Raw genomic sequence first — 16,063 nt, 5'->3', positions numbered from 1 at the left:
CGATTTTAACGATTTTTATTTGTTTATATCAGATATATAAAGATAAAATCTTAAAAAATCGCTTTATCGTGAAAGTTGTTATATTTCATAGTCATTATATCGAGTTCTGACTGTAAGTTCTACAAAATCGTGTCGAACACCCAAACGTTTTATTTGCTGTTGCCACTTATGCTTGTTTATTATAAAATATGTATTTGATTCTCAATAAATAACCGTGTAGCACATGCATTTTTACGAATTGATTTACCATTTTAAGAGCGACTCAAAATTTCATGCGCACATGATTTGAAATTTTTATTTTTATACATTATAATGATTATATTTTCTATTTGTGGCTAATCCAAAATTATATTTTTACATAATAACTTTATCATCAGCTGATAACTGATAAAAAAAATTCCAATTCCTGCGGCGAATTTGAAGATTCGGGAATTTTATTGGTTAAATTACTTAAATGTGGTAAAATTTGTCAAAATTTGTGCACGTGATTAAATGTATACCGAAACTTTCTATATATTTCGAATTTCTCTTAACATAAACTTATTAATTTTTTCATGACCATTCCAAAGTAATAACTAAGTTTTTCTAGTAATTAATTTCATTACAAATCCTGCAAAAATTGAAAAAAAAATCAATGATTGACATCATAACAGCGTAAATATACATCATCATTACGACATAGTAAATATCATTATTAATTGCAATAAATGTTTCACTTTCCGTTTCCGTTTTTCCATTCATTTCTTTCTTAAATTTTTTTCATTCAAAACGAGCAATTTTTTTTTTCATCTATTTGTTATACAAAAAAAAAAGAAAAAATGTTATATGAAGAATTACCATCACATGATTACCCAATTTCTCAAACATCACAAAATTCCATGAGACCATTAAAAGATTATGTTCTCAAATTATCTATCACAATTAATATTTTAATAATTTGGTCAGCGATACAAGGAATAATTTCATTTCAAATTGGAAAAAATTTTAATTCATCATTATTAATTGCATTTGGTATTTCTTCTTTCTCACAAATCATAATTATCCTTTACATTTATTATAAACTTTTAACAGATCATTATAAATCAACGTTAATACATACTAGAAATTATTTTGATTCTCGTAAAAAGATTGAAAATTTAATTGTGATATTTGGAATTATCATTTTTATTATATTAGCAATAATTACCATATTTATTGATTTTTATGCTATAAAAAAAGAAAAAGATCATCCAAAAAAACCTTTACCACCAGGAACGATTCCTCCATTTAATAATCATTCCGTTTCAAGAATACCTTGGCAACTTTTGGCGTTTGGTATATACATATTACATCCTTATATAGCTTTGATTTTTACTACTTGGTATTTATCTTTCTCACAACGATCTGAGGTTTTGAATGAAGCAAGTAATTGGGTTGGATTATACTTACCAAATACTTATGCAATATTTATTTATAGTCAATTATTATTTAATAAATGGCATGAAGTAATTTTTACGTTAATTATTGCATTGATGTTTGTGGTATATGCTATAATATTGGGATGGACGTATTTGCAGAATGAAAAAAGTAATATTGGAAGTGAGATCCTCTATAGTTCTGAAATTGAAGATTTAGAGGAAGAATAAAAATTTATATTTATATGTACAAAAAAAAAAGAAAAATCAATAAATTGTATGAAATAATGGTTTTAATCTAACAATTTAAAAAGAAATATCAATTTAAAACATTTCATGGTGAAATGTAATAAAACGACTACAGAATATAAGATCAAAATACAATTCAGCCCGCATTGATTAATTCCGGCTCCATATCAGAATTAGAAATATTTCTTTAATTTAGGCCAATTACTGTGAATTAATTATAATTCTGGCCTAAATTAACGATAATTTAATCCATGATTTTTCGCCTATTATCAAATTGCGTGAACGCTAAAATAAATAATTGTAATAAGTGATTTATTAAAATTTTTCTTATGTATTTGACATAAATAATAACAAAATAAAACGCTCTTATCATAAAATTCTAAAGATTTAACTTCTCTTAAAGTTGAATTATTAGTCACAAATTCAGCATTACGTCATAATTTCTTAATATAGGATCACGTGATTGTAGATCTACGTGCGTACGAATGTACGATCGAATTTTTGAATAAATACTTGACTTTGAATATAACCTTATAGACTTATTATTATTATTTGTTCATAAAAATTTCATAAATAAAAACATATAAAAAGACCTTATATAAAATGTAATGGATTGTATTTGAATAAGTTATTTCTAATTTAATTGAAGGGTTCGCTTTTTTAATTTTTATACGCTAAAAAATTTTGAATTTTCCAGTAACCAAGGTGATTTCTCTTTCGTAACCTAATCGAAAGGGAAAGAGAAGATGTTTATTTAATTTTAGGTTATCAAATTGAAGAACAAATAAATTGAATAAAAAGAATTACTAAATACCTCAAATGATTCCAAGAATGCATATTTCAGATTATTTTCTGATTTCGTTAATTTTTTACTTTTACAAATGCAATCTTCTTGATTACATTTTTTAATATCAATAGATTTTACTTTAATTTGATTAATTTTTTGTTTTAGAAAGTTCGGACCACAATTTTCTCCCATAGAATATAAACTTAAAAATTTTGGTTTTTGTTTTAAAGGATTATATTTAATAAAATTAAACAAATTTTTTATCTTATAATTATGTTTAATAGGTAATATTCCATAATCATCAGAATTAGGATAAGTTGAAATAATAAGTATAGTAAAAGTAAAATCAGGTAAATCAACATAATGATTTTTTTCTAAACAATAAGAGAACGCATATAATCCAATTTTTCCACTTTTTTGATCATTGAAAAAATGATGATTAATGACAAGAGAATTATTTGAAGAGTTCAACTTATTTAATACAGGAATTCCAAAACAAAGAACTGATGAATTATATCCTAAATCTAATGATTTGATCGTGGTTTGATGGCCTGCTGACGCGTTAAAATGATATTTTTGAACTTTAAATTGTATATTATTTTCCGAATGGCTAAAATCAAAATTTAGATCATAACCAATAATCATCCAACTAATCCTCAATTTACATTTACGTTTTTTAAATTTTTTTTGAATACAATGAATTATAAGTTTTGGGTCTTCATTTTGTGACCAAACGACTTGACAATTAAAAATATCTTTTTCTTTTTCGTCCATAACTGTTGCAAAGATACTACAATCACTATCTTTGTTTTGAATAATCTTTAAAATATTTTCTGGTATATTTAATATAAATACTTTTGGTTTTGCATATTCAAATAAATAATATGTATAATCTTCAGTATTTGTATAAAGTATCTTTTTTCCGACTGTTGATAAAATTTGCTTACGTAAATTTTCAGATAAGGGTTGAAATATACTGATGGAATCCTTAAATTTTATGCAACTCCAATTTCTAAAATCCCTTAAAGATTCAGCCCAATCTTTTTCATCAAAGTTACTAATGCCAAGTTGTCGTCCTCCAATTAATTTAAAACATTCATATTTAGAGTTATTAATATTTCTGCTTAAATTTTCTGTAGTACTTTCTATTCCTATATTTGAATTCTGGCCGCCTGCATTTATATCAAATCTATTAGAATTTTCTTCAGAACAATTCCTTGAGATATTTGAGCTCTTAAAATAAGCTCTTCCGCCCAAAATAATTTCCGTTGGAATGAATTGACCATATTCCTCAGTGATTTTCTTAAAGTTTCTATGGTCTTTGGATTCTATTGCATCCTTAATTTCTTTAATAAATTCAGAGTCTGGTTGCAATCTGAATTTTAAAGATACTTTACTATATTCACTTATCGTACAAGTTAAATTAGTTTCGCAATTGGATTCTTTAATTTTCGAATTTCCAAATGTTGTTTTTAATACGTTAGTGTCCGCAGCTAAAAGGAAATCATTTTTCATAATCTTATCTTTCTCTAAATCGATTTCAATTGTATTATGTTTACATCCATCAACAATTTCTGTCATTTTACAATCTTCCATTATTGTAAATGCTTTCTTATTAGCCTTTTCTAACATTGAAGTGAACCCATATTCTAATCCAAGTTTATTTTTTAAAAATTTCCAATCAGGTTCTGATTTTAAATATAAAATTTTGTCTTTCTTATTTATAATTTTTTCTAAAGTTTTCTTTTCTTCATCTTCTTTCGCTACTTCAGCTAAATAAATTTCATTATTATTTTTATTATTGATTTGGACGATTTTATTTGCAAATGATAATGTATCATTCATTTTAATTTTACTATTTTGTTCAAGTTTTTCACGAATCTTTGATAAATTTTCTCCGGGATTTAAACTGACTGATACGTGTTTCGATGGAGGATCATCTATTTGGACTATTATGTCAATATTATCTTCCTGTACATCTGCGTCCATTTGAAATTTCTCAGAACTAATTGTTACGCAATAATGTATCGGTAGTAAATAAAAATGATTGTTATTTTTTTCGAAAAAAAAAAGAAAAAAATAAATAGAATTGAAAAACGTATCCTATTTATTTTTATATTAATTTATCCTTCCTATTTTTTTTTTTTTTTGTATTATAGCACTAAAACTCTTCCTAATTTAGAAACTGAGGTGATACATTATGCAAGTAAAAAAAAAGTGAACCAATCATTTTTTTTGATATTAATGTAATACAACTAGCTTTTTTAGGAGGTAATTTTAAAATTTCCTAGTGCCATTTTGTATCTATTTGTTTTTGCCGTCATGATAGTCTTTTTTTTTACATACTAACAAGTTACATACTAATAATTGCGGGTTTATTGTTACACATTTTACAACATTTATACTTTTATTATAACTATATTTATAATTGAAATAATATCTATATTTTTATTATGATCACGTTATTAATTCTGTAATTATGGATTAACAAAATTAATTTCTAATATTAGAAGGGAGAGAGGGGAAATTAAAAAATTTAATATATCAGATTTTCTTAAAAAAGTACTTTGCATTTCTCTTATTTCCAATAGGGTTATTTCCAAATATATTAAAGTAGCACAAAAAAAAATAACTCGCAAAAAAATTGAACAGTAAAAGAACAAGTTAATGACGACCTGACGACCAATTGGCAGCGTTTACTTTACATGATTGTGCTTTTTATTTTGAAGATCTTCGGAATTTTGTCTATTAAAATAATTGAAATGTTTCACCGCATTATTGTTTTACAGCAAGTCGTTAAGAACAAAGTTACGCTCAAATATTTCTATTTGTCATATAAAATTTTAGATATTTGATAATGTGATTAGTGTAAATTCTTCCATTTCTAAAGTAAAAAAATGAACGTAATTATTTGGGATCTTAAAAACAGTTTCCAACTGATTGCAGACATTTACTTTTGGATCAACAAAGCAAATGGTAATTTTATCAGATTTTAAGGTAGATCCAAAGTAAGAAAGGATGTATTGCATCATCAATAGACTTTAATTTAGATGATCCATTCGCTTGATCGGCAAAGGATATAACCTATAAAATTTTTAAATTAATAATTTACTTAAAAGAAAAAAAGAGAAAAAATAACTTTTTTTTTATATGGTCATACACGAAATAAATTATTGAATTCTTGTTGATTGTCTTTACAAGATTCCCGAATTGAAAATAGAATTATGTTTGTTATGATTAATCGTATTTGGTGTTAGAATTTTACGGAGAGATGTTTTAATATGCATCATATAAATCGGATGTATCTTCACAATTCTTAGTACCCTAATCTCTTGCCTGTCTACCAAATAAATCAAGATAGAGATGATACCTTCATCAACGAAACATTAATTAAAATAACTGTAGGGTTACACAATAACTTATAAAACTGTCCTACATAAAATTTATATGCGCAGAACGTAATCCCAAACTTAAAACTTTTGACCCACAACAGTTTTTAAAGCAGATGTTTGAGAGTAGACAAGTGAGAGCAATATTTTTCTAAAGTTTCGTGTTTGTTGGCGTATTGTTAGGTCAAATATAGTTAAAATATAAAAATTAAAACTTATTAATTAAATATAACGGTAAAAAGTATTTTATTTTAAGATATTTTCTTTAGTTATATACTGTAGATATAAAAAAAATAGGCGATACATTAAAAATTCAGGTGGATAATTAAATATAGTTACTCATATCACGTAATTAATGAGTTGTCCCCTCTATTATTATCATTCTTAAATTTTACAAGAACCCGCTTTGGAATTCCAAATATTACAGTACAGTACATGTGATTAGAAATTTTAAAATTCAACACTATTGCCGGAACCAAAAATATTGACCAATTTTATAGAAAATTATGGAAATATATAAAAAAATTCCATATCAGAAGTTCTTATGATAATTCATTAAATTTAGCGATAATAAATTCTGTCCATATTACGAACGGAATTTATTGAAATGATGTTAACGAATTTTCGATGTTTTGAAGTCGTTGCAAAATATTCATCACGCATACCGACACAAAAAAAATAAAAAAAAATCGAAGCCATTTGACAGAATTATTGAGAGTTATTTAGAATATTTATCTTTCATTATTAAGTTTCATTAATTCTCAAAATCGTATACCACTAAAATTATAGGTGATCGACAAACCACTTGAAAAAGAATGTTATGGTCAAGCTTTTAACAGATTCAGATTCTTTTGAACCGACGAAGCGTTTGTTTATTAAAATATTTTAACATCATGAATTATACAAAAATTTTAATTACTACTGTTTCGGTGATTTTTCGACGAAATAATTCGATATTAAGTAAAAATAACCTTTACATCTATCTATAATAGTTTAACTCTAGAATTTTCTATTTATTCAATTGAGGAATAATACTTTCATTTTGGTAACTTAAATCATATATCGTAAACTCGCCATTAACAACTCGATTAATCCTTAAAATAACTAGAATGCAAGATCCATATTCATTATATTTATTTTATTGCGATGTATTTTTCATAACCATCGTTAATTGTACAGTACTGTAAATAAGCCCAAAATTATATTTAATAATATTTTGAAATTTTACATTAGCATGAACGCCTTCTATCCAACAAGAATAAATTATTTAAATTATCATGTTCTCTATATGTGTAAGTTTAATGATTTTTCACTTTCAATCATCTGACTGTGTAATGTGTATATCTGATATGTTGAGATTGTTGATATCAAGTAACTATTACTAAAACATTCATTTATTTGCTTGAAGCATAAGATTCTCAAGCTTTCTTGAATATTTTGTCGTACTTTTGCTCTATTTATTTCATGCTATAAATAATATACACGTCCAAATAATTATGTCATTGATATAAACGCAATAAATATTTTTCGCAGTATTTTTGCTGTTTACAAAGAAACATTTCAACATATTTTTCTCCACAAATGATTATCATTCTCGTTAAAGAAACAAATTCAATTTGTTTGGAACTAGATTGCAGTTTTGCACTGGAATAAAAGAATTTTCATCACGTATATTACAAGTTCCATCTTTTATGATGATACTACTATGCAAAAAAATACTTTACAAGTTGATGCTTGGAAATTATTACCAAATGAGGTTAGATGGAAGTGAACTGTTCACTTCTATCTAGATAAATTAAGAATAAAAGACCTGCAATAATGGTGTAACAATTAGCCGCAACGTGATCCGTCCCCGGCTCAGGCGTAGATCGTCGTGGAATTCCAGCGATTAAACCGGGTCCGGATGATCGGCAATCAGGAATTCGGCTCCGTTTTTCGGCTAACTACACCATTATGAAAATGCATCCATTGTCATCAGAAAACATGAAGAATGCTATAAATGTTATCAAAAAAAGAAGGGGAATATATATTATAATATACCCATTATTATATTAATGTTTAATTCCTGTTTGTGGTACGTAATGTATTCTATATTGTTTTTTCAAGAATTTACCATAGTACTTCAAATTATTTTTATTTATTTAATAGTTGTTTGGATAGATTCTTATGTAAAAAAAATTTTCGTATTGAATGTTCTATGTCAGAACTCAGAAACCCGCTGGTGTAAGCGAGACGCCGAGACGTGTGTTCAACTGGATATTGTTGCACCAGATGATCACAAAATGGCCTTTTGTACTTGGATACAATATTTATTCTAATCAATCGTCTGTGATTTTGTTGATGTTTTTCACAGATGGTGTTTAATTATATCAATAGCAAAATTATACGTACGTAGACTTAAGAGTCGTAAGACCAACCTCGTGATGTCAATGAATCATCCCGTGAAACGACTTTTATACTGCCCGGCTAACCACATTTTCTATGAATCTTTTGTATAAAATTAGTTTTGCTATTTTATTATGTGTATTACTAGAAGACGGGAACTATTAAAGTACGAGTATTTATTAGTGTTACAATAAAAAAGATCAAAAAGTGTTACATAATCAAAAAAGAAAGTAGCGAGGGTAGGAATCATCCTAAAAAAAATTAAGATGAAATAGGTGTATGAAAGGAAATGCATGGATTTAACACAAATTTGTCAATGATAGTACGAAACGAAGAACAAAAATTTTATTTTCTTTCGTAAGAGTAACTTTCCATATCGAATTATGCATCATCAATTATCTCAATATATTGATTTTATATTAATAAAAAAATTTTTTCATGATTTATTCAATGACACCTACAGTAAATAAAAATGTTGAAAAGATATAACATGGATTACCTAAAAATAAAAGGTTATTAAGTAACTGTACTTCTATAATCTTATCCTTCACGATTTATTATATTTGAAAATTTCCATATCTTCAATTGAGAAATTATTTGTATCTAAAATACTACTTTCATAATGACATCGATTGCATGTGCCACTATTTCCATTAATAATCAAATCGCTGTTCCCAAAATTTAAAGTATTATTAGATTCATATATTGCACAATTGTTATTAATAACCCGACTAATCTTGAACTTTTTCAAATCTTTACCATCATCCAAAGAAAAAATAAAACTCTCCGTAGTATTGGCCCAACGATTTAAACTATTTCCATAGAGTCCGCTATAACCGCCATAATAACCGCCATAAAGTCCTCCAGAACCATAAATTCCTCCATATCCATAAAGTCCGCCATACATGTCATAGCTATTATAAATTCCGCCAACGTGATAGGAACGATAATTCCAACCAAGAGGGTTATAACCACCAATTAAAGTTCCATTTTCTTTAATTTTAATGACTAAAATACACGCTCCTTGTCCATTGCATTTATTAATCATAGTATTAACATCAAAACCATCTCTACTTCCACGATAAATAAGGTTGAAATTATATTTATCCTTTGAAATTCTTGCATTAGCATCTTTTCTTTGGATCCAGTTAATAAAGATGGTAGCATGTTTTGGTTTAATGACCATTGAATCAATATAGATTTTTTTATGACGAGGGGGTACCATATTTTTTTCGGGTTTAATATCGGCTAAGTGGAATGATACAACCTCTTCAAAGAGCATTTCAGGCAATACCTTTTTAAAAGGCCAAATTTTACTATAAAAATCTTCTGAAAAAATATCGAAAAACCTGATATGTAAGATTAATGGATTCAAAGTATTTTTCAAATTTAAAAAATCCCCTTCATTCCATTTATTTAAATCAGTTATATTCTTTTCTCTCAATTCAGAAGTTTGAACAATTCCCCATTTAATAAGATAATTCCACAATTCAATTTCATCAATTAATAAATCATCTCGTTTAAGTAATTCAAGTAAAATATTCTTTTCCAATGATGGAAATTCTGGAGAATCAAAGAAAGGTTCTGGATCTTCACAAATAAATTCTAAACAATAATTTTGAAGTTGCTTACAATTTTCAAATATATATACAATGTTAAGAACTTTGACGAAATTATTACGTAACCATTCAGATTGATTTTCAATCAAGTAATTTTGTATAAAAGCAGTTAATTCTTCAATAAGTAATTCATTAGATGCTACAAGAAGTTCAAGAATATTTGAACCGACATGTTTTCTTAAATCAAGAATACCGGTATACATATATCTAATAAAAAATGATTGCGATATTTGAAATCTAGCATGAATTATTATTTTATGAAAAAAAGAAAGGGAATAATTACCTAATAATAATTTCAAATACGATGGGAGAAATATTCGATTTAGTAAATCTATAAGTATCATTTTCCTTTATAGCCCAATTCTGTGAAAGAGCTGTTTTGAAATATGTAGAACGAGCTTTCAAGACATTAGAGTGAGCATGAAATTCTTTTGTATTTGAATTTTCTCCAACGTTGATGATAATATCATGATCGTATGCATCATCAATTAGCTGAGAAAGATTTTGTGATAATTCAGGAAAAAATTCAAAAGTCATTTTATTTAATGCAAATTATTTCGTCAGAATAATGGATTATTTATATAAATCATGGAATTCAACTAAAAAAGGCTTAGATCAAGTAATTATGATTGTATGAATTTACCAAATCAAATCGTCATAATTATTTCTTTATGACATAATAAACAAGTGAGAAGTTTAATTTGATTTTAACAAAATATTATATAAATTTGCGTGAATATAAGTTCGTGAACTTTATCATTTTTTTTTTTCAGATTCAAGATTAAATATGGTAAGTGGTCGGTTTATTGATAAATTCGTACGTTAAAGTTGAAAAAATTAGAAAAATGAATTTTCCGGTTTGTTTTGACTAATTCAACTGATCTTTTGTGTAATTACACAGTACACATTGTTTAAAACATAATAAACGACTTTTATTTTGTTTTTTTAAAAAAATTATTTTTAAGATGACATTTATTAGGAAAAAAAGAATCATCGAAATTCGTAAAAACATGAAAGGAAAATAAACGATAAACTATTTATTCTGCATATCATAACCACTTATCTTTAATAAAAACTAAAGATTTCCATTTCTTCAATTGAGAAGTAATTTGTATCTAAAATATTACTTTCATAATAGTTTTGGTTGCAAGAGCCATTTGTTCCATTGATAACCAAATCGCCATTGCCAAAATTTAAAGCTATATTCGTACAACAGTTAGATTCATATATTGCATATCTTCTATCGGTAACTCGACTGATCTTAAATTTTTTTTCGTCTTTCTCGTCACCCAAAGAAAAAATAAAACTCTCTGTAGTATTACTCCGATTACTCGGGATAACGAAAAAACTCGCGATATTAGCGTTATAATTATAGTTCCTGTTAAAACTAGTGGTATTAGCGTTATAATTATAATTGTTATTAACATTATTATTCAATCCGTTATTAACGTCATTATTATAGTGTATCCAACCAAGAGGATTATAGCCACCAATTATAGCTCCGTTTTCTCTGATTTTAATAACTAAAATACATGCTCCTTGTCCGTTGCATTTACTTCTTATCGTATTAAGATCGAAACCATCTCTACTTCCACGATATATAAGGTTGAAATTACATTTATTCTTTGAAATTCTCTCGTTAGCATCTTTTCTTCGAATCCATTTAGCAAGAACGACGGCATGTTTCAATTTGATGATGGTTGAATCAATAATTTTTCCACAACGAGGAGGTAAAATATTTTCTTTAGGCTGAGTATTAGTCAAATGAAATGATATGATATCTTCAAAAAGCGTTTTAGATAATATTGATTTAAAAGGCCAAATACTATTATGAAAGTCTTTTGAAGAAATATTAAAAAACCTAATATGCCGGATATATGGATTCAAAATATTACTCAAAATCGAGAAATCTTTTTTATTCCATCGATTTAAATTGGTCGTATTCTTTCCTTCCAATTCTGAAGCCTGAGCTATTCCCCATTTAATAAGATAATTCCACAATTCTATTTCATCAATTAATAAGTCATCTCGCTTAAGTAATCCAAGCAAAATACTACTTTCTAATGTTGGGAATTCTGGAGAATTGAAGAAAGGTTCTGAATCTTCACAAATAGATTCTAAACAATAAACTTGAAGCTGTTTATAATTTCCAAATCGAAATACAGTATTAAGAACTTTGACGAAATTTTCTTGTAACCAATCGGGTTGATTTTCAATCAAATACTTTTGTACAAAAGTAACTAATTCTTCAATAAGTAATTCATCAGATGCCACAAGAAGATCCAGAATATCCGAGCCGGCTTTCTTTTTCAAATCAAGAATACCAGTATACATATATCTAAGCGAAATAAAATTATAATTTAGATATTATTAACGTACAAGAAGAATATAATAAATAATTACCTAATAATCATCTCAAATACAATAGGAGAAATATTTGGTTTAGTAAATGTGATCATATTATTTTTTTTCGTAATCCAATTTTGAGAAAGAGCTCTTTTAAAATAAGGAGATCGAGCTCTCAAGATATTAGAGTGAGCATGAAATTCTTTGGTATTTGAATTTTCTCCAACGCTGATGGTGACGTTATAATCATCTGCATCATCAAGTAATTGAGAAAAATTTCGTAATAATTCGGGAAAAAATTCAGAAGTCATTTTATTTTTCATTGGATAACAATTTTTTCAATAAAAAAACTTTTTAATTAATTACTTCAATAAAAAATGTTGCAAACCGTTTTTTTTTTATTAATTTACTTGTTAAAAAACGATGCGAAAAATAAGAGAAAGAAAGAAAGAAAGAAACAGAAGCGCGCGCCATAAACGCGCGCATATATATATATATTTAGAATTCGTCCACGTTTGTTACGCTTGTTACTGTAAATCACGTGATCATAAATTCTGCGAATTGCGATTCATTATTATAAAAGTAGCTATATGTTTAATTTTTTATTAGAAACGGAGACAATCATCCACTTCACAAAAGAATTACTCAAATTGTCATTTCGATGACAATCCATTTTGCCGAAATGCTACTTTCTTCTACGTACTTTACGACTTGAAAAATATCGGATAAATATTTATATTTTTGTCATTCCTTTATTTTATTTATTTACTTACTTATTTGAATGGAAATATTCGATTATAATTAATAAAAATATCTTATTTATTTATTTAAAGTATTATGATAAAAAAAAAAATAATATTCAATATAATAAATTCCTGATTATTCCGGTACTTAGAAACTGTATAAAATTACTGAAGTAGTACTTAAATTCGCTACTTAACGCGTTATTTTAAGTAAATGGTACTCCAAAAACAAAATTTTCCATTTTAATAGAAAATTTTATAAAAGGTTTATTGATTTCATTTTTTGTCGATAATTTCATGAAATTGTTCTTGTGAATATTCCATAAATCCTTGAATGGAAATTATAAAATTATAAGTACAAAAAGGTTATTTCTCAGTAAATTATTAGGACAATGGTCAAATCCGACAACTTTAATTATTGTAAAATCTAAAGATTTCCATTTCTTCAATTGAAAAATTATTTATATCCATAATATTACTTTCATAATTGCCTTTATTGCAAGTACCATTTGCTCCGTTAATAATCAAATCACTATTACCAAAATTTAAAGCAGTATTTGCATTGTAATGTTCGTATATTGCATTTCCATTGGTAACTCGGCTAATTTTAACTTTCTTTGAATCTTTACCATCACCCAAAGAAAAAATAAAACTCTCCATAGTATTAATCCAATAATAAGAATTATAATAGCCATTGTTACGGTAGGGCCAACCATTAGGGTTATAGCCACCAATTATAGTTCCATTTTCTTTGACTTTAATAACTATAATAGTTGCCCCTTGTCCATTACATTTATTACGCATGGTGTTAATATTTAAACCATCTCTATTTCCACGATATATAAGGTTGAAATTATATTTATTCTTTGGAATTCTTGCATTAGCGTCGCTTCTTTGAGTCCAATTAGCAAGAATAGCTGCATGTTTTGGTTTAATGATTATTGAATCGACGGGAAGTTTTCCATTACGAGGAGGTAATTTGTTTTTTGGTTGAATATCAGCAAAATAGAATGATACAATATCTTCAAAAAGTGCTTCAGGTAGCACTGTTTTAAAAGGCCAAACCTTACTATGAAAATCTTTTGATGAAATATTAAAATATCTGATATGAGAAATAAATGGGTCTAAAGTATTTTTCAAAGTTAAGAAATCCTTATTATTCCAACGATTTAAGTTAGTTGGATTCTTTCCATTCAATTCAGAATTTTGAGCAATTCCCCATTTAATGAGATTATTCCACAACTCAATTTCATCCATTGTTAAGTCATCTCGTTTAAGTAATCCAAGTAAAATATTTTTTTCTAAAGTTGGAAATTTTGGTGAATTAAAGAAAGGTTCTGGATCTTCACAAATAGATTCTAAACAATAATCTTGAAGTTCTTTACAACTTTCAAATTGAAATACAGTGTGAAGAACTTTGACGAAATTATTTTGTAACCAATCGGATTGATTTTCAATGAGATATTTTTGCACAAAAGTAATTAATTCTTCCATGAGTAATTCGTCAGATGCTACAAGAAGTTCAAGAATATCTGCGCTAGCTTTCTCTCTCAAATCAAGAATACCAGTATACATATATCTAAATAAATGATCATTTTAGGTTTATTAACGTATGAGGTAAATACAAGAAATATATATAATTACCTAATAATCATCTCAAATACGATAGGGGAAATATTTGGTTTAATAAAGTTATAAACGCCATCTTTCTTTGTAACCCTATTCTGCAAAAAAGCCCTTTTAAAATAAGGAGATCGAGCTCTCAAAATATTAGATCGAGCGTGAAATTCTTTCGTATTTGAATTTTCTCCAACTTTAACTATGACGTCATAATCGTCTGAATCATCAAGCAATTGAGAAAGGTCTTGTGATAATCTAGAGAAAAATTCGGAAGCCATTTTCACTAATTTTTTTTTTTAAAAAAAAAAAGAATTTTTAAGAAAAATTTTAAATATTTCGTCAAATGATAGATTTTTTATATCATAATTAAGATCTAACTAAAAGAATACAAGTTTATGATTTGTCATTATTTACGATAATCATAATGATGATGTATACTTTCATATGATTTCATATGATTTGGACAAGAATTTTATAGCGCTGAGGCTATTATTACCTGATGTTTACCTGATTTAATGTTTCAATTAACAACGTATCGCAAAACTTAAAGTGTAAAATAAAAGTCAAGTGACGTTAAATAAACAATTATTTATTAGACGGATACCCGGTATTACTGACGAAGTTTAAAATATGAGTTATTGTAATTTTACTATCATTTGCTTTCATATAAAATATATTATTACATTTACTATGCTTATTATGGCTTCACTGATGAATCTATGATCACAATCTGAGAAATCAAGAATCACCTTTACAGAATCAAAAAGCTAATACGATCGCGAACTTTCGACGCACACTCGCTTGAAAACATGGCTTTGGGTAAACGAACATATTTGCCAAATGATTTAATCGTTAATTAAAAAGGTTGATTTTGTGCTATTAACCACAGATATTACAATTTAAGATTGTAATATTTTCTATAAATGTATTATTAATTTTATTATTAAAAAGGAAATTCAAGTACATGTGACCATATTGAATTAGCAAAAGCTGCTAATGCATAATAGGATCATAAGAACTTTTATATACTATAGATTTTATTTCTTTCAATTGAATAACTTGTTTATAAAATATTATTCTCATGAAATTTGATGATCGTACAATATAAACTCTTTTTTAACAATATTAACATATAATTTTTTTTTAGCTTAGTTATTCTGTTTCTTGAATCGGTTGTGATAATTTTAGATATACGATCTATTAACCATTTTTAATTACAAAAAATCACGTGATGCTGGATAAAGTATATGTGAATAAATATTTTTTAAAATAAAAATATGATTTGAATTTTGAATTTGGGCTATTAACTTATTAATGTTTCAACAAAAATAGAACTTTACAAACTTACTTTTGCGTGCAAAAATTGTATTTAGTAAGAAATTCAATAAATTATATTCAGGAATAGGAAAAATTTCTATCGGTTTTAATAAAGCGCGACGCTTTGCTATTAAACGAATTGTAAAATAAAAGTAGTAGGTCATTGAAGCGATGTTGAATAAACAATCGTTTAAGAAATATAAATGTATTATTT

At 26.5% G+C, this 16,063-nt stretch overlaps 5 protein-coding genes across 5 annotated transcripts; 1 reads left to right on the top strand and 4 right to left on the bottom strand.

Annotated features, from left to right (window-relative positions):
• Window positions 1-818: 818 nt before the first annotated feature.
• On the top strand, window positions 819-1,625 carry OCT59_006094 (uncharacterized protein; the record flags this gene model as incomplete). The annotated part of the gene is made up of 2 exons (XM_066141033.1): window positions 819-1,360; window positions 1,457-1,625. The coding sequence occupies 2 exons, from the start codon at window positions 819-821 to the stop codon at window positions 1,623-1,625; spliced, it is 711 nt and encodes a 236-aa protein (XP_065997865.1).
• Window positions 1,626-2,310: 685 nt separating this feature from the next.
• On the bottom strand, window positions 2,311-4,419 carry OCT59_006093 (uncharacterized protein; the record flags this gene model as incomplete). Its single annotated transcript, XM_025311983.1, has 2 exons — window positions 2,311-2,367; window positions 2,458-4,419. 2 exons carry the CDS (start codon window positions 4,417-4,419, stop codon window positions 2,311-2,313), a joined length of 2,019 nt encoding a protein of 672 aa, XP_025166417.1.
• A 4,332-nt stretch (window positions 4,420-8,751) lies between these two features.
• On the bottom strand, window positions 8,752-9,111 carry OCT59_006092 (uncharacterized protein; the record flags this gene model as incomplete). Its single annotated transcript, XM_025311982.2, has 1 exon — window positions 8,752-9,111. The coding sequence occupies one exon, from the start codon at window positions 9,109-9,111 to the stop codon at window positions 8,752-8,754; it is 360 nt and encodes a 119-aa protein (XP_025166416.2).
• A 1,777-nt stretch (window positions 9,112-10,888) lies between these two features.
• Window positions 10,889-12,237, bottom strand: OCT59_006091 (uncharacterized protein; the record flags this gene model as incomplete). The annotated part of the gene is made up of 3 exons (XM_066141032.1): window positions 10,889-11,793; window positions 12,148-12,161; window positions 12,227-12,237. The coding sequence occupies 3 exons, from the start codon at window positions 12,235-12,237 to the stop codon at window positions 10,889-10,891; spliced, it is 930 nt and encodes a 309-aa protein (XP_065997864.1).
• Window positions 12,238-13,323: 1,086 nt separating this feature from the next.
• Window positions 13,324-14,567, bottom strand: OCT59_006090 (uncharacterized protein; the record flags this gene model as incomplete). The annotated part of the gene is made up of 3 exons (XM_066141031.1): window positions 13,324-14,213; window positions 14,478-14,491; window positions 14,557-14,567. 3 exons carry the CDS (start codon window positions 14,565-14,567, stop codon window positions 13,324-13,326), a joined length of 915 nt encoding a protein of 304 aa, XP_065997863.1.
• Window positions 14,568-16,063: the final 1,496 nt, after the last annotated feature.

The sequence above is a fragment of the Rhizophagus irregularis genome, chromosome 14 (genome assembly GCF_026210795.1).
Source record: "Rhizophagus irregularis chromosome 14, complete sequence".
Classification (NCBI taxonomy): Eukaryota; Fungi; Glomeromycota; class Glomeromycetes; order Glomerales; family Glomeraceae; genus Rhizophagus; species Rhizophagus irregularis.
The sequence above is the reverse complement of the archived record's forward strand: the minus strand, read 5'-3'. Positions and strand labels throughout refer to the sequence as shown.